Source organism: Periophthalmus magnuspinnatus, chromosome 24 (assembly GCF_009829125.3).
Source record: "Periophthalmus magnuspinnatus isolate fPerMag1 chromosome 24, fPerMag1.2.pri, whole genome shotgun sequence".
Lineage (NCBI taxonomy): Eukaryota > Metazoa > Chordata > Actinopteri > Gobiiformes > Gobiidae > Periophthalmus > Periophthalmus magnuspinnatus.
Genome location: NC_047149.1, coordinates 9,171,799 through 9,191,412, shown reverse-complemented (window position 1 = coordinate 9,191,412; position 19,614 = coordinate 9,171,799). Strand labels below are relative to the sequence as shown.

General features: G+C 39.2%; 1 protein-coding gene across 2 annotated transcripts in view; it reads right to left on the bottom strand.

Annotated features, from left to right (window-relative positions):
• ptprk (protein tyrosine phosphatase receptor type K) overlaps positions 1–19,257 on the bottom strand; it is a 116,161-nt gene extending 96,904 nt beyond the window's left edge. For both annotated transcript variants that reach the window (XM_055232127.1, XM_055232128.1), the window contains exon 1: positions 18,919–19,257. In XM_055232127.1, the coding sequence (XP_055088102.1) occupies positions 18,919–18,991 (73 nt within the window). In that variant the 5' untranslated portion in view covers positions 18,992–19,257. The remainder of the gene's footprint in view (positions 1–18,918) is intronic.
• Positions 19,258–19,614: the final 357 nt, after the last annotated feature.

The following is a 19,614-nucleotide window of genomic DNA, read 5'->3' as shown; positions in this document are numbered from 1 at the left end:
GGGGATTTTCAGTTCTTCAAGTGGTTTGAAAGACTGTATTTTACAGTTACATGTGTAGAATATTTTTGAAGTGCATTGTACATAGAGATTACTATAATTCAAACTAGTCTAGTCCATATACTGACTTATCGTTCAATATATGAAAGGTGGAACAATATTTTTTGGGGTAAATATTTATTATGAGTACCTTTTCTTAGCACTACTGGGAATTTTTTGGTTATTTTTTTACTATATGACAAGATTTAACCCATAAAAATTTGAATAAATAACTTATGACTCATTACAGATGCAAACTAAGTTTTAAAGTGTTTCATTCTGCTTTTTATGTATTGCAGCTCATGGCTTTTTAACAATAATGTAGATTTAGAATAGTGGTTGTGGTTTAAATCTGCTCTTGGGTTACTGTGTCAGTGGCATCAATTTTTTTCAATATTATTAATTATTGTCTATATTTACTTCAGCGATATATCAAACGTCAACATTTGTTATCGTGACAGGCTTAAGTCCATACTCTGTACTTTCTCAAACACCATAACCACATTAAACAACAATTAACAACATTAAATTCAGAAGTTGTTTGTTTCACTAGATGTTATTAGTGCATCATTTTAGCAATTAACCCTTGCTCAACCAACATTTCCATGACATTTCCACACATACAAAAATTCTGCCTAACGTCACTCCCAGAGCACTAAACCGCCTCTTTGTGTCAGTGCCTGTGCTAGCATAAGCCGGGGTCAGAGGCTAAACGATAGCCATTAAGATTCATCTCGCAGCGCACTACGGCAAACCAAACACACCCCATGTCTATCTTCACACAAGTATGTATTGGAGACAAGGGTGCTCTTCCCTGTCATTTGGTCCATTTCAAAAGCCTGCCACATAATAGGAGCCAGTAATTGTACGTTGTGTATTGTCAAGTGATTTTGACTCGAGATGAACAATCGTAAATGTGTTTTTTCCCCCTCTCGACAGATCTGTTGTGACATGCCAGCGACACATTTCAGACTATTTGCCCTCGCTGCTCCTCTGCCGCCTCCGGGGACGAATAAAAGGCAGAAGAGGAAGACAGAGAAAAGTAACTTCACACCCCAAGATTAAAAATGCCCAAGCAATTTCCTATCTTCGCAATTTCGCCAGCACAAAACGCCAGCGCCTTAAATAAATCACTTTGGTAGGAAGCAGCTAACTGGCAAACTTGATTTTTTTTTTTGGTACGCAAACACACACAACTCACAGTGGGAAAACTCAATAGCCACAGTGTCCTCTCCCAGCATGCCTTTCTGCTCCCGGTTCTGTCAGCGCCACGGCAACTGTCAGGGCGCATCATCAGTAGCCCTGGCGACTAATTAAGAGCTGTCCGTCAGGTCCGTGGTCAGTGTTATGTGAAGGCAAATAACATGGCAATAATTAAGTACCTGTCACATACGTCCAGTGAGGGCCTGCTATATACTGCTGCCGGAGCTGCCAAGTCTGAGTTTAGTCACCCACACGCCCACACTACACTCCCACCTCGCCAGGAAACTCTGCCTATGGCTCTCTGCTGGGACCCACTCCATTGTGCAAATCTATTAGTTCTTGGAGCCAAAGTCCGGGAAATTCGGCAACTAAACTGGGCCTCTGTATGCAAAATTAATTATTTTGTTGGGAACGACTACATGACTTGGCTATGTTATGTATAGTTAACAATTCTGAAATAAAAGTTTAAAGGCATAATCTGGTAACTAAGGTCTAATAACAGGGTTGCAGATGACATCACAGTCTATTGTTTCAGTGAGATGGCGGCAGTAAAAATAATAATAAGAGTAACTATTGTTATGGATTGTGTAGGATGAAATATAGATATTCCCGTAAATATCACAAAATGATAAAAGTAACTGTTATGTGTTAATTGTTTTACCGAGAGTACAAGTAACCAATAGACCTGTCATGATAAATATCAACTTATTGTTCAATAAAGGACAAATGGAACATTTTTTTGCGGGGGTAATCTTTATTGTGGGTATAGTTTCTTTGCACTAGTGGGAAATATTTGGTTAATTTTCAGTATCACAATGAGGTTTGAGCTGTACAAGGTCAAATTATGAACTTCTATGACTCATTATAAACAGAAACTATTACTTAAGTGTTGTATTCTTGCATTATTTATTTACTGCCGTTCATATTTTAAAATAATATTGTGAATTTAGAATACTTTTTGGGAGATAATTCTGCTTTACAGTGTGGTACCGTTGATCCTCTATATTTACTTCAGCAATATATCGCACTTCGAAGTTTCTCAAATCAACAGTATAGCTCTTGGCAAGGGGCTTCTTCAAACTAGGCTACTGTTGTATATCATTAAACTCCACTTGACCTCTCGTTCTAGCCCGGTGACAGTAGTGACCATCCACACCACATTAAGCAGTATAAAGTAGTGCCTGTAATAGTAATGAGGTGTGACTCCATGTGTCAGGGCGGCTTGAGTGATCGGCATAATGAATAAAGGCCAGACACAAGAGTTGTCAAAATAGAAACTATATGGGACTATATTTTTCCTGTGACAATATCATGAAATCAAAATCTATTGTTTTATGCTTTGACAGAGTAAAACTGATTACGCTAAACTCAGTGGCACTAGATCTTGTATGATATTTAAGATGCAAAATGATCGGAAAGTAATATAACCACCTACTAGAACAATGGAATTAATATTTTGGTACTTTGGCTTTTTATTTTTTTGGATTTTTTTTTTTTTTTGCCACACGAAGAAGTGATTCAAGTGTGTCTTGCACATCAAATAACAAAATGCTATTAACAACCATGCAAACAACCATGTCTGTAACTACCTACCATTATTTTGACCCCGTGAACTACAAAGACCAATTAAGAATGTGGGAAATAAAATATCAAGATAATCATTTTGGCTTAATCTATACAGCTCTAATCCTACATCCATCCAGAAACCCAAAGAATGTGATACCAGAGCCAGGCCCCAGAAAGACAAACAGAGTGACTTGGAACTTACCAATCTCTGCTCAGGACTGCACCAAATAGACATGTAAACAGTGTCTGTCAGTGCACCAGAACAGGGAACAAAGTCCATTTCTCATGCTGGAGTGGGGGTTGCAATTTGGCCTTGTTTGAGACTGCACCAAAAGCTCACACCATCTCCTAGTACAATATTGAAACTTCTGCTGAAGTTTGTCTTGATGTAAGTAAGTATGTATTGTAGTGCTGGAATCTTCATGCCTTGAAAATCAACACATTCTGTAGTGGTTCATCGGGGATTCATGGAGATTCTTTTCGGTCACTGAAACCATCCCCCTTTAATATTTCAATTCTACTTCAGTAATTTAAACTTAATAAACAAAAGTTGAAGTTTTGTTTCCACCCAGCAAGGCCAAGTAAAGCCATCCAAATAAGATGAAAAGTCATATCTTGGTAGTATCAGAGCACTTCAACTTTCTCCCTCTTCTTGCACTTGTCTTTGGCATTCTTATCAGACTGAATGGAGGAGGTAGGGAATGAAAAAGTACAGCTGCGTTCAGTGTTTGTGCAGTGAGTTTCTTATCACTCTCTCTCTCTCCCACACACTTCACACTGCCCACTTCATCTCAGGATCATTTACTGCCATTTCATCCTCCGACTCTTCATCAAGGATTACAGCCGGAGCTCGGATCGCCGAGGTTTTACAGCCACCTCATCTGAGAAAGTCTATCCAAGAGTTTATACAGTTTGCTATTGGGTCTTTTCTTACTTTCTTGACAGCACTGGTCTCCTTCCTTCTTGTTGAAACAGAAAACCAATTCCATTACCATTTAGTGTCTATGTTAGGCCTGTCACTATAATCACTATATCAACTTATTCAAAATATGAAAGCTGCAACAATTTTTAGATCAAAATTTATCATGTGTATCTTGTGTTTTCTTTGTACTACTGGGACATTTTTTGTCATTTTTTTCCTATATGATAAGATTTGAGCTGTAGAAGGTTGAATTAGTAACTTCTATAACTCATTACAGATGGGTTATTGAAGTACTAAAGTGGTTTATTAATTGCAGAAGAATATTTTTTGTGGTTTCTGCTCTTTTGTTATTGTGGTATAAATTAGTTTTAATATTATCATTTATTGTTGATATTTCCTTTATACAGCAATATATCGAACTTGAAAACTTTGTTATCATGACAGGCCTAGCCTATAGTGATTTCAACAATTAGAATATGATTGACACTATTGGATGTCTTTTCTGATTCAAACCATTGCATCTGCCCAGGCTTGAGACCCATCAGTTATAGAATGGAAGTGGAATAACTTATGTACAATTTGTATTCTTCATACTATGTAGACAACTAGATTTCACATTGAAAGTCACATTGAATACCATTTGAAGTGATAATGTTAAAAAGTCAGAGACAAAAGTAGAAACAGTTAAAGTAATCTTGTAAATGGTGGTGATTATTTACATCAAAAGCTGATTGTTTGCCGCCCCAAACTCTGTCCTTATAGTCATCATCCTCCAGTATCCCATCTCTGCCAATATGAACCTTTCTTTCACATGCACTTAGTGGCCTGCACACTTGACACACTTAAGTGAGCTCCAGTTCGGAGTACACTTGAGAAGATTCAAGTTCTGTACTTTTAAAAATCACAGCGATGAGTCACTTTAGTACAACGCAACAGACAGCAAATGTCTCATTACAGGGCCACTAAACCCTGGCTGTTGTCTCCACTGTGAAAGGCTGCAATCCACATGTAATCTCAGGTCAAATTACAGTTGTCATGTAATTATAGGATGCAGCTCCCATTGGTAGTGATGGAGACTGAAATCTGACTGTAGAAAAGACTTTTCACTTCTTTAAAGATACTTTTTAACTTAAATTATACAGTTTCATGGAGCTGCTCCATATATTATTTAAGCAGTTTTTACTGTAAAATGCACTTGATTAACAATGGCCACCGTTCTAGGTGCAAGGTTCACAGGTGTGGACCACGTGAAATGTAGCAGCTACAAAACAGTGTGCTCTGCTTCACACAGTGCTCCTAGGACAAATAGGAGGTTAACTGGGCCCCTCCTCTCTCTGTCCACATGCCTTTAGTCTGACAGAGCCCCAGCCACATGTGGTTCTGGTTAGCCGCACTTTCCCCCACCACTCTCCCTGTGCTGGCCTCAAACTAACCTACTTCATTGCGACCTACATATATCAAATTATTCAACCGCTCAATGTAGATAATAATGGAAACATCAAGAACTATAGTGCTAGGAATAATTATTTATTGGCACTGTGGTACTAAAATCCTCCAATCACTTTCATTCACATTGTCTAAAAGATCACCGTTTCTCTAGTACTTAGTATCAGACATGTCCAAAATCAAACTTTTAAAATAATAAAATAAACACAACATCAACTGCCAGATGGAAATGATTTTTGTATACGATTATACTGTGACCCGAATAATACGATTATCAATCTCTATCTCGAACCAGTCAAGTATAAGTGCACCAAGGTTAGCGGCCCTAGCATATACAGTATTAGTGGTGAATGAGATGAGATGTTAACACAGAAACACCTAATGCATTTAATGTAGCGCAGTGTGTGATAATTGTTTCATCTGCGCTGCTCCTGCTGAAGCTTATAGTTGTATAGCGCATGAATGGGAAACTTTACAGGGGATTACAATAAGCTGCCCATAAAGGGTCTGTCTTTGTTCCTAATAATAGATACAGTAGTGGTGCTCCAGTCATCCACTGTTCTGCTGTTATAAACATCTAAGAGATTTTTATGGAGTTGGAGGAACATTTAATGTCCACTTCAGAGGAAACTTGATTGATCTGGTTTGACTGTTAAATTTTTTTTAGCTTTTATGCAGTTTCATGGTACTTTAAAGGCCCTAGCAAATGTGAACTGGTGTTAACTTGTGTAAAGACAAATGGGCAAGACAGTGTTTTATTTTAACATGTTATTTTGGACATAGTATTCTTGTAGATTTAGCTTTTTAATTTTGCAGTTTTGATTGTTGTTGTACAGTAAATCTAATAAAAATCGTAAGGGTTTTGTAATCACATATTTTGCTCTCTTGACATTTCCAACAAGGAGGATCATTTCAGATATATTTTATTTTTCCACTCCACTCTGCCAACCTAAATAAGTGGGATGACCTGTGCATTGCTCATAGAAGTGTGTGGTGGTATTTTACAAAATACTCAAAGCTCCTCTGGGATTCCTCGCTGTGTGACTCATTTCAATCATACTGTTTGAATCATGAGCTTAATGTTACTTTCTCCATCCAACACGTTCTGGAGAAGTGTGAACCTCCCACAGTTGGAGAAGACAAAACACTGCTTTGAGATGGAGACTTGTAACACAGCACAAATGGTCAGCTCAGCAGGAGGTACTTTCTTCTGGCTAATGAATAATTACCAGTCGTGTGTAAATTTTATGTAAATCAGCTTTAATGATTACAGTGTAGAAGTAGGCCTGTCACGATAACACATTTTGAAGCACAATATATCGCTACAGAAAAATATAACCCATTCATCCATTTTGTTACGTTTATCTGGGGCCAAATCACAGGAGCAGCAGTCTTAAGCAGGGGCTCCCAGACTTCCGCCACCCCAGACAGCTCCACCGGTGTGACTCCAAGGTGTCTTCTCCGTGACATCCTACTGGATGGACTATGAAGAGTTTAAGAGCAAGGCCAGGTATGTCACCCAATCTGGGTGATGTAACTGGCCTTAGGGGAGTCAGGCCTGTGATGGGTGCTTGTTAGCTCGTCAGAAAAATATAAGGATAAACAATAATATTGAAACTCTTTTTTGCCACTGACACAAAGCCATAAACAAAGCAATTTTTACATAGTATCATTTAAAGGCCTGAGCTGCAACCCATAAACAGCAGAATGAATTAATAATTAGCCAGATAAGTTATTTATTCAAATTTAATTGCAGCTCAAATCTTTTCATATCACATAAAAATGGCAAGAATCTCACCACTATTGCAAAGAAAATGTGACACGAAAAATACTGACCCCCAAAATATATTGTTCCAGCTTTCACATATTGAACAGTAAGTCCAGTGATTATATAGTGATTATTGTGACAGGCTTAAGTAGAAGCATCATGATAGAAATATTAGAAAATGACTGTATTGTCACTATTGAGGCTTGATAGAACATAAATACATGTACACAACACTTTCAATTTGAGAGACATGCCGTTAAGATCTTTGTTTTAAATATTTTTAAGTACTAATTTGTCATTTTCTTTGGGTATTTTCCATTACTAATACTACTTTTGGAATTAGCGTTTGGTGCTGCCATGATTTGATGTTCCTCTGTTTAGTAAATAAGGACTTAGTGTAGGTCTTTGTGCCCTAAGTACACCCTGTACTCCTGTGTATTTGAGTGTCTGAGCGTTAAATAAATCAGGGTCTACAACAAAGCGTCCATATGTGTTCTTTTAATCTAGCGGTCCAAAGACGCTGAAGGCTGTAGTTTTCTTTCCGACCTGTACTTAAGTTGAGCTGTGTCTCTTTGAAGGCCTAAGAGTGCAGTACTTTGCTTCAAGGTAGCAGCGTAGTACATGTGAGGTTGACGCTAAGAGACAAGTAGTGTCATGAGGAGGTAGGGCTGTATCTGCTAACCGTTACAGCGACACGACAGCTCGCTCAGCTCAACCAAACACACGAGATGCTATTTACCTTTAGCCCAATATAGACATGGTGACAGTTAGGCCAGCCACTTAATACAAAGCGACACTGTCTTCTACATGGACTTGGATTCGGGGGGAGAGAAGAAGAGGAGAAGGAGGAGGGTGGTTTGTGTGAGTCCATGTAAATATGGCTTAAGGGAAAAAGAGTTGAAAGAAATGCTAACAAAGGCATTCCGCAAACAGTAAGACAAGAGGAAGACCTTGGTGAAGACAGGTGATGAACGATTTATGGTGTGACAAAAGTTTGCTAAAGAAAAGTGTTCTGTTCTGGTCATGGCATTGAATAAGACGCGTGGCCTCAGAGTAATACAAAGCTATATGTTTACATAGCAATTTCTGTATGTGGTAAGAAATTTGAACCTGAAATATAATACTGCTTTTTAGTTTAAGTCCATGAACTCACAATCTTGAGTGTGTAATATTCAGTTGTAATCTTGCCACAAAACTCTCTTGTAACAGTCAAATGTGCAATTATAGAATCTGGATTCTCAACAACAGAGTGACAGTGAAAAACACAATTATAGACTTGAGACACATTTATCTCTATCTTGATTTGTGGCCAGTGAGATCTGATTGAAGACTTGGGGCAGGTTTAGGCTGATTTACGATACGCTGCATCCAAGTAAGGTTGTCCTGGGACTATTCGTTCAGCAGGGGCTTGGGCTATCAACTGTAGATCATCATTTCAGGGCTCTTGGTTGGAGAGGATTTACAATGTATTTCCATTTCTTTCTTCTTAAATTACATTGAGCTTTTATGACAAAAACGTATGCTGTTGTTGTTGCCACATTCACCATTATGAGTTTTTCAAATATTGTGCTGGCTCAGTGGTAGTCATTTGTCTTTACAAGGAAAGTTTCCACCCTAAACTGCATCCACAATCTTCAAACTCCCTGTAATTCTACACCACTGACTGTGGATTTGAGAGAGTGAAATCCCACCCTGTTCTGTCTTATGGCTCTTTAGGGGATGTGTGGAAACTGGATAGACTGGGAGGAGATTCGGACTTGTAGACGAGAGTCAAAGGGGGACAAGGGACGGGGGAGGGTTTGATAAACGCTGTGTTTCTTTGTTTAGGTTGGTGAGTCGTAAATTCCAAGAAAAAACAGGGGGGAGTAGGGGCTTAAGTAAAGTAGCCGTTAAGAAAGGGAGAAGGGTTCTGCATGATGTTTAGAGCAGCAGTTCTCAGTACAATATTGAACTGACTGAACCAGACATGTATCATAACCAAACCAAGTGAAACCCATATTCAAAAAGTTGTAAAATCATTATTATAAAGATTAGCCATATATGCAGAATGGAAAAATAACTTAAACTATGAACTAACAAAAGAGGGCCTTTTAAACTTAGGGCAATACTTACTACCAAACCTGTGTCATAGCATGGCCAAAACAGAGAAGTAATGGTTTAGAAGTACACAAAAGAACACTGAAGAGTGCAGGAGGACTAGACTTAATTCCAGACACTGCCGAGTCTGGACAGTGTCAACATCACACCTCTATGTGTCCAAACTGTTTGTCCAGAGGAATACCTTTGCTTTAGGAATTCCACTTCTCTGTGAAAACTTTCTTGGATTTGTTGTATCGATTTTTAACTTTTTTACTGTACAATTTTTTTTAGACAATCTTGGTCACATTTTTGTACAGCTGTGTTTTTGACCAAGGCCTCCTCTTCCTTATCGCTGCCCGTGGAAACACTTTGCAACTTTCACAAAACAAGAAATTCAACAGGGCACAACTCAAGGCCAAGGTTCCCCACAAATACATGCTTGTTCCCAGCCACATAACCAGCAAAAAACATGCAGGCCCCAGGGAACAGTTTAAGATTCATTCAGGAAAAAACTCAACACTTGTTAACTTTCACAAAGTCATTGAGGGGGAAAAAATGCCTCAAAGTCTGTTGATGGGTCTATAAATCTGACATTATAACTAGAGATGTGATCAAAAGGGTCAACAGTAATCGTTTATGGGACATTTTAACTAATCATGATAATCGCCAACATAGGCCTGTCACGATAATTACTTATCACTCAGAAACCTATCAGAGAAAACCTACTTCTCTGTGATGGTCTCTTAGATCACTGTTGTTTTCACTTAAGACAAAGTACAATACTATAAGAGCTGTTTAAATATGGAACCTATACATAAAATTAGAATTATATAATTATTCATATCCATAACATTTTAAACTGTCAGCAACTTTAATCATTATCCTGATATAATCTTTAATTGTAATTATTTTGATCATGATAATCATGACACCAAATTTCAATATTGTTCCATGCCTAACTACAACACTCACACAAGTTACCATTTCATCACAACAGCTGTATGAGCTTTTTTAATTATTATTTTATTGTTACTAAATTAAAGACATACATTCAAAAAACTGCAGTTAGCAATGTAAATATTGTTTAAATTATAGACTAGCAGTTTCTAAGCTATTTATTTACAATTTTACTTGTGAATGTGTTTATAATGGCAGTCCACGATGCTAACATTAGCACATGAATTACGACCATATTTGGGAATAACAGTGGGGGCTGTTTAGTTACATTTGCACGCAGCATGCAGGTCCCATCCTTTTGACAGTGTTCAACAAATCATGTCAAGTGGAACAAACCTGAGCCCAGACAGACAGATGTTGACTGTCTAAACGTCTACCTGGGTGATGGAGTGCATGTACAGTCTGTATATAATATGTGAGTATGTGAATTCTAGCTGCCCATGTGTCTCTCTAGTCATTTGCAGACAGCTGACAGACAGGACAGCAAGACACTGACACATCACTATCGCAGAACAGATTATATAAACCTTTAGTGCTATAGATAAGAGTGGGGGGAAATCAGTAGGAAGATTTAGATCGGCTCCAACCACCAACGGAGGAGAGAGGAGTGAAGATGCATGAAGCGGGCCAGTAGATGTTAATCTTAATGGACTGGTCATCTGCCTGTAAGCCCTTGTTCACGCGTGCACATACAAAGGGGAGCTTATATGCATCTCCAAAGATTCATACTGCTCTTGGGTGCAATCAGCTTAAAAACACTAGCAGCCAGTGGATGTATGGCTTTAAGTGCAAGATCAGATAAGAGAATAAGACTTTAATATGTGATGTGGTGCACACTTTGCTTGTGGCTACTCCTGTTAATGTGCCCTTATGACAGATGTCTTCTTAACTGGACTAATGGAGCAGCCAATGCCCCCTGGGTTATGTCAGTCAACCACAAATCTACATCCTAAGGCTATGTGAGGCGCAACTCTTGCCCTATTGTCTCTTTTACTCAAAAACAGAAACTGCCTGGAGAATTAAGATGGCATCATAAAACTAAAACTACTAAAAAGTAAATACTCATCTGAGCAAGTATCTATACAAGTCACATTCACAGGACAGGAATGAACCTTTCCTGACCAGCTTTAGAGTGACTTTGGGCTGTATCAGAACAAGTATAAGACACATAGACTAGTATACACCCATGGACCACTACAGAACCTACCTGGACGACTGAGGGATTTCACAGATATAAAGCCACAGGGTAATATCAAAGAAAGTATTAAGATTTAATGTTTAAAATTACATTCAACTGTCTAAATAAAGACATTTTAATTATCATCGTGGCATCAGAATCAGCGCTGATTCCTGTTCCTAGTGTCGAAATCAAATTTGAAATTTGTCAAAGTGACAACACTAGTTACATGTTCAGACTATGCAATTTAGGGGTAATGCCAAATCTATATAAAACATGTTGGCATCATTAAAAAGATTTGGTTGGATTTTACAATATTCAGTAAAGGTTGGCAATAGACTCATTATGAGGCTGATCACCATCTGGATTCTCTGACAGCCTCTAGTTGCAAAATTCCCAAGTTTGGATTTAATTGTCTCCAAAATAATTACAAAGAGTCCAACATCAGTGAGACTGCTTATTTGATCCTCCCATTTGCATTTGGTTTGGAAATTCATAAACGGCTTTATGTCTCCTCACCTGGCTTCGTGTTTCACAAGTTTTGACTTAAATCTGCAGAATTTGACTAAAGGTCCAGTGTCTCCTTACCTCTGCCTCTGTGTCTGCCCCCCTTCCTCTCTCTGATCCTGCTCCTCACCTTCTTTCCTCTCTTTTGTCTACTCCTGTGCTTCTCGTCATTATAATCTGATTTACAGAAAGTAAATGACTTTTTTCTCACAGTTTATGAGTGAAACTTAAGCCCTAATTTAGTGCATGGACATCACATGTGTTTCCACCGATAAGGATAATGCATGCATCAAGATCGATCAATATGGGGAAGAAAATTGTGATTCTTTTTTTCCCATATCACCAAGCCCTAATTAGATGTGTTAAAACCCTTGTTTTGGGGCATGGCTGTTGATTGTTCTGTTTGACTTAAGTGAGATTAACCGGAGATTGACCTTGTGTAAAATAAACTGTGAATTTTGCTCATTTATTGCCCCAAAACTTTACTATAAACAAAACCCTGTATTGGCTTTGACTTTGATGGTGGCTGTCTTTGCAAAGCCTTGTGGGATACCAAAGCTCTTGTGTCTGTCTCCTCTGTGGATGGCGTCTGTGGTGCGCACTTTACGAGCCTGTCACTTTCACAGAAGAAAAGAAAAACAACAAGTCGCTCATTAAGAAGCTGGGACAGACAAAAAGATGGCGGCTGTGATTGTGGGATTCTAATATCGACAGTTTAGGATGGAGAGATTGAACTGGGCCCTTTAATAAAAACTTCCAGTGTGTAAACAGCACCTGGGAGGTTCAGACAGCTGTCCTACTCCACAGACAAGACGAGATCTGTGCGAGACAAGCATCGGCAAATGGACAAAGTACGCAGACAGCAAGAATACAAGAGGGACTCATAGAATGCTCATACTCAATTACTAGCAGTGAAAATTTTACAAGGCCAAAATATTTTATGTATGGAAAAAAATGTACTCCTGCTGAAGAATTGTTAAGACTGGATCATCACATAGTGTCATATAGAAATCCTTTTGTGATATGAGCTTGAAAGCTGATATACAAGCAGCCAGGACTAACACTTCACTTACCTTAACCCAATGCATAAGGAATAAAACAACCTAATACATGTGACAACGACAGAACAGTGAGCAGGCCCTGCGCGAACTTTGGATCATATGAAACACTAAAGCGATCCATCTTTAAAAGACATTACAAATACAGATATACGAATATAGAGTAATCGTGCATTAACAGAAAGTAAATGGTTAGTACAGAAATGGCAACAACCATGTGATGAGTACAACAGAACCAAACTCCAGTAAAATGGAATGGAGAAACCCCAAGATGATCTAGAATGGAACGTGCTAATGATGATGGTGCTAATGGCTACACTGGGACTATGGAGGTGACTGTGACAGATGAAGCTAATCGTAACTCACCCTTTTCAGCACGTCCCAAGTGAGCTAGGACCGAGAGGGGCAGCAGAGAGAGAACAAGACACAGTTAGATTTTCCGTGGTGCACAGAACAATAGTCACATATTTGCAGCTGCGAGGCATTGGGCTCTGTCTCTGAGGAGCAGTGCAAGCCCAGGGTCATACAATATGGTCAAGTGTAGAGGAGGAACAACGTTCACTTGGTTTGTGCCGGTTTCAGTTATGAATGTATAATGATGATCCCTAGTTTAACCGACTGTGAACTTAAACGAACAGAAAGCAAGTTGCACATCTAAAATAAAACTCCCAAGACGTATGGCACGTGTTTGCCCTGTTATGAACTCTGAACTCTGAACGGCACATGCGCGACCTCACCTGTTCTTTGGTGCTTCAAACGGGCCTAAAATAAATGTCATCTGTCACTTCGAAACATCTTAATTGTCCTCATTTTACAGCTCACAGAAAGCAGTATGGCCACAATGACTTTGAAAATAAATGCCTGTCCTTTTCTATGCTTCATTCACTTTGCTTCCTTTTTTGAATATGATTTGGCACGACATACATTACAATATAAGCCCACTATTAGATAATTAAAGAGTCATAAAGTCATTTATCTGCAGCTCAAACTCCAGGAGGTAGCAGCCTTTCCAATCCAGTGCTGCACACAACAGTTCACATCTGTGTATGGGCACAGTGGGCAGAGTAATGTAATTAATCAGAGAGGCTTGATTACTTAATCCGTCATTAGCCAGCCATGTGTGTAACGAGTGCATTTAGTCTTTTTGGTGGGACCCTGGTAACGACAGCTGTGACCGGTGCTGAACAGGGCCACTCTGGAGATGGATGACACTGGACTAGAGCCATCCTTCATCCAGGAGATGAAACCCCTGGATTGGATGATACTCAGAATGTTTTTGTTTTAATAAACACTGAACTTTAATCTTGTTAGATAAAAATGAGAAATATTTCAATTCTCCAAGGGCAGAAATTGATTAACAGTTTTAAATGAACTGAAATCATAAAAAACCTTGCACCCTTGCAATTGCATAGCTCTACAGCCAGATATGTGCTGTTATTTTGTCCACTGATACATTTTGTTGTTGACTGCCTCACTGTCTAAACAGTCTTTATCCCAGTACAGTACTTTGTTTGTCTTTTCATAAGACTTAACCACTACTGTTGTGTTGCCATTGTTATGTTCTCAGAGCGGCTTTCTGCAACTGTCAGTTCTTCGGCCAATAATTTAATGCACATATTTCAGTTTGTGCCAGAAATAAATGGATTCAGATGAAGAGATGGTGGGTGGAGGAGAGGGTTGGAAGTTGAAGCCTTTTGGAGACACTTTCAGTTAAACACTTCAGGGCATGTTTTAGTGGGTTCTACAAAATAGGTTTAAGGCGTAAAGTCTTCTACAGGGAACCTACAACAGTGTTTGAAAATCATTTTTGATGTTTCTTTACAATGCTGCCACAAAGATAATCATTCAACTAAACTCAAGTGCGTGGTCTGGACTTGCAGAAAGTGGAAAACGCCTTGAGATAACTTTGTTATTTGGCACTGCATGAATGAATATGATTGCTCTTTGATTACAGTTGTTTGATAATTATACTGAGAGATTGATATAGACACAACATTATGTCCAAAGCATCACCAGTTTCAAGTTTGTGTTTTTTTCAGTTAATTGTCTTTGGTTTTAAGATTGAGATAGAATACAGTCCAGATCAGCTGTGTGGTATAAAGGCTCTTGGCATCTTAAAATAGACTCATGCATTGTATGGAAACTTGAACTGAAGCCAGCCTTGGTCCTGGTACCTCTTCACTAAAAACAATCCGACATTTTTTCACCAAACATTTGAGCTTGGGCTGCCTCTCACGCATGTGCAGGGCAAACGGGGGATTAGCTAATGAATTCTTGCAGCACATTAATTACTTTTTATACTTCAAACTTCATCCCCAAATGACTGGCGACTGCTGAAATGAGACGCTATACTTTCAAAGGGAGCGGGAGAGAGTTTTAAATTGAAATCTGAGGAAACATGTTGGCTTTGAGCAAAGATTTAAAACTTAAGCGACAGTGATCAGAGCGACTGTAGACTGTAGTGGGGTTTTAATGAGAGGATAAATGACTTTGATTTGGATTTGTTTAAGCTTGGCACAAGAAGAACAGAAGTCATTTCTTCTTATATCTGTAGTAGGTATCTCTTGTATCTGTAGGAGGTATTTTTAAGTCTTTACCACATTGTGCCAGATGCAAATAGTATCAAACTTTCATTATCAGTGTGCCTAATAGACTACTACAGAATATGTCTGGTAATTATAAATATCAGTGTTACTCCTGATTAGACGTTGTTTAGTCCAGCTTCCTGGTTAAATCTAGCTAAGTGAACTTTTGCAATGGCACTAGTAGGGTTGTCAAAAGTATCGAAAAATCAGACACTAATCGATACTAAAACTCGTATCAAAACTAGATACTCATTTGAGCAGGTATTGATACGTTTCTGAATAACTTTAGAGTGATCTTGAGCTGTATCAGAACCACATAGGCCACTAGACCACATAGACTAGCATACACTCATGGACGACTACGGAACCTACCTGGACAACTGAGGGATTCCACAGACATAAGGCCATCTGGTAATTTAAAAGAATGTGCTATGATTTAATGTTAAAAATAATATTCTATTGTCTAATTAAAGAGTGTTTTTCATTATCATTGTATCGGAATCGGTAATCAAGTTTGAAATTTGACTATGGTGACAGTAGTCATATTGTTAATTGCAATATTTTTTTATTATTTGTACAGCACTACATTGTACTCAGAGGACTACAGTTGATCGCGACATCCCTTTTCACAAACACATAGGCTTCAACAGTACATCTCTCCCTCACTCTCTCTCACTTTCTCTCTATCACTCTCACTAGATTCACAGAGATGCCCACAGCCAAAACCAGCGCTTTTCTTGTTTTCCCCCTGCTTCTCGCGCAGCTCCCTTCTCTACCCTCCCATACTCTCGTCTTCCCTTTCCTCTGACAAACACACACAATTTCATTTCATATTTCAAATGAGGCTAAAAAGTAATTATAATTAACTTCTTAACGTCTTAAATGCTGAAAACTGCTAAAATAATTTACAGTTCCAATTATAACCAGCTCAGATGTGGGCTTCTCGATCCTCCCCTGGTCTATAATGGAAAACAATTATTTCACTTCATTAAGATTAAAGAGGCGGAGATCAGTGTCACAACTCCATCAGAGGAGGCAGATTTAGAAACTTGTCAAATTAACATAAACTGGCTTGGAGACGTGGGAGGAAGATGCATTTATTCTCAACGACTTTCAAACACACGGTGTGATAAGACGAGACGCTGGCTTGTGTAAATGTCACAAAGCAGGGTTTTTTTAGAGGACGGACGTCTCAAAGCCAATGTGACTTTTGTTAAGATTTGACAAGACTAGTTCATAATGGTGGAATTAACATTGAGCTGGGGGACAAAAATGTGTTTGTCATTTGCTCAAAACAAGGGAAAAACAGAGGAAATGTGCGTCCTTGTTGCCGATGACATGCTAGGTAGTCATAATTAAATGAATCAAAGGGAGAGAGAGATGTTTTGCAGGTTTGGAATACTTACTGCAAAATGGCTTGCGCTTATTTTTCATCTGACACCTCAACTTCAATAGTGGACTGAATAAACAGTGATTCATTGATTGTATTGATTTTTTGCAATAGAACAGGTTCTCATACTCATCACTCTAATGCACTTGATTATGTATGTAACAGTTAACACTTACCCTCCAGCTTTATAATTATACATTTTATATACACAGCAAAAAAAACATTCTTTCATCTTATGCCAGCTTCCATATATAAATCTAGTTTGTTTTTACATCACAACACCAGAGACTACTACTTTTTCCCCCTCTGACCATCTCCCTTGACAGTGGAGCCGCGTGTTGTCTTGTATTTACTTGCAAATTAACAGCGCTCAAATTCCCAGAGAGCGGCCTCAAAGAAATTCCTCACATTTGTTACCCCTGAGGACCAAATGGCCACGAAGAGGAGGAGCAGGAGGGTGGATACGGGGCATTGCCTACAGCCATGGGTGCAGAGAGGGAGGGGACATACAGGGAGGTGAGGCAGCAGTAGTAGGACTGGCATTGACACGTTCTTGTGTAATTAATTGACTAATTTCTATGCAAATCGTAAAGCGAGAAAAGCAAAGAGCTGAAAACTAAGGCTTCTGGAAACGTCTCGGGTTTAATCACGCGTAAAACGTCCTTGAATACAAAGCGCAGCAAGTTAAACAGTAGGATTTTAGGAGGTCAACTTTCTAACGCACGGACCTGGCAGGCAAGATACTTTTCATTCCCCGAGAGGTGAGCGATGAAGCCGGAAATAGTGCATGCTTTACGTTTAGAGGCAGGTAAAAGAAGCCCAAAGGAAGAGCGTGCAATTTGAGTTACTGTTGATTTTGCTGTTTCCAAACAAGAACAAGACACAAAACAACAGCAAGTCGATCACATTTAATACATAACTCGAATCCCTGTATGAAATGTGTTCTAATTCGTTTAATGTAGCCTAACCTATGTTATTACAGTGATCTTAGACGCTTGGAGAAGTATTTGCAAGTGAACGTCAAAGCAATAAAACGGTTCCTGTTCGTGCATAACTAAGTCATAGCGTCACACTGGCTTCTCTAAGTTCGTATTCACCCAAATTACAAACAGCAAAATCAACATTTACGCACGGAGCGCATATGGATCAAGTTAAAACGCAAGTTTGCAGCTCCGGGTCAGATCGTGTTGCAGGACTGCACGGGTGTCTTTAATCAAACATGCCATCATTGTGTGGACACTTTTCACGTTCATTAGGTTTCACTGCATGCAGCGGGGAATGAAGTTGGGAGAGGGAAACGGGTCATTTGGCTTGCAGGGGACCGGGGAGCTGCGCGGAGCTTTAAAACCTAACCGACCGTCTCTCTTCCGTCCTCAGCCACTGAAAGAGACTGAACCATAACTTGTAATGAGTCAGTGTAATGTCCTTATGAATCTCAGAGCGAATAAAGTCAACACAGATGATCGAGTATGAGCGATATCCGCAGCGTACGTGCCCGTGCGTGCCAAACTTTTACCCCTCGCTTGTGGATACGAGGCTGCGTCGTGCCCATTGCTTTGCGCTCTTTTAAACATTATCAGCAGGTCATCGTGCGTAAAACCAAGAAATGCAGATTACAGTAGCAGTCAATGGGACTTGTATTTGCAAGTTTATGACAGTTCGTCGACCTCACTACCTGGTGCGCAATGATATCACACTTTACAAAGAACTAGTGCACATTTAACCCACTTTAACCTTTTAAATGTAAATACTATGCTAAAGGTAGAGGTGTGGTGACAATGCCAGCTTCGTATCGCTCACGGTGAGAGTGTAAAGCAAATAGGACATTTTTTGCAAAGTTCAGTCACAGGTAAACCGCAAAATTCCTCAATACAAACAACTTTTAATTGAGTAAAAGCGTGGAAAAATAGCATTATCTAAGGTTGGAGGGAGCAGACAACTTAGCAAACCGTGCGAGTTCAAAGAGAAGCCGACAACAGTCCACGGGCTACGGAATACGAGTCGGGGCAAAACACCTTTCACGCCTTTTAAACGCGAATAAAACACCTATAGAATGTTAATAAAGTTACACAGGTTAGTTAGACATTCACAACAAGTGGAGTAACTTTGAATGTCCACGTTGGCACACCTGTGAAACATTAAAGCTTTACGAGGATTTACCTCATGTCGCTCCAACTTTTTCTCGCAAAACTAAAGCAAAATTTGAAATGAAAGCAGCTGTTACCTGTTGGAATTTGTGCGGATACCGACGTGGAGAAGAGAAAGACAAGTCCAAGAAAAAAGAAAAGTGTATCCATGTTTGAACCGTAGTGTAAAAGTTTGAACCCGGCGATTCGTTCTCTCTCCCCTCGTCCTCTCCGCCGTGTATCGTTGGAAATAGAAGTTTGTTTGGTAGTTAGTCCTCCAGCGACGGTAAAAGCGTGGTCCCCATTCTCTCGAGGCTTCAGTCCGGTGTGTTGGCGGGTGTTGGGTCGCTCGTTTTTTTTCCCCGCGGACGGTCGGACGGAGACGGAGGATAGTAAGTACCACACACCGGGCTAAGGACAGGAGTGAGCACAGCGCGAGACTGAAGAACGGAGAGCGCTCGAGCAGCCACAGCGCGAGCGAAAGTGCGTGACGTCAGCAGGCACGAGCTGATTGAAAAAAAAAAAAAGAAAGAAAAACATAAAGGTACGTTTAAAATGAAGTCTAAATCAACGCTTTATAACAGCCTATAGTTTAATACTAATTTTAAAAACGAAAAGATTTTTTTTTTTACTTTTAATTGGGAGTTTACAAAGGATGGGTCATACCACAAAGTTACATTGCAGTCTATTTATAATAACAAGTATAATATTGCTGTATAATAAACACAATAATAAGAAATAATTCATTAAAAATAGAAGTCGAAAAAAATCAAAGAATGTATCAGTGAGTCCCA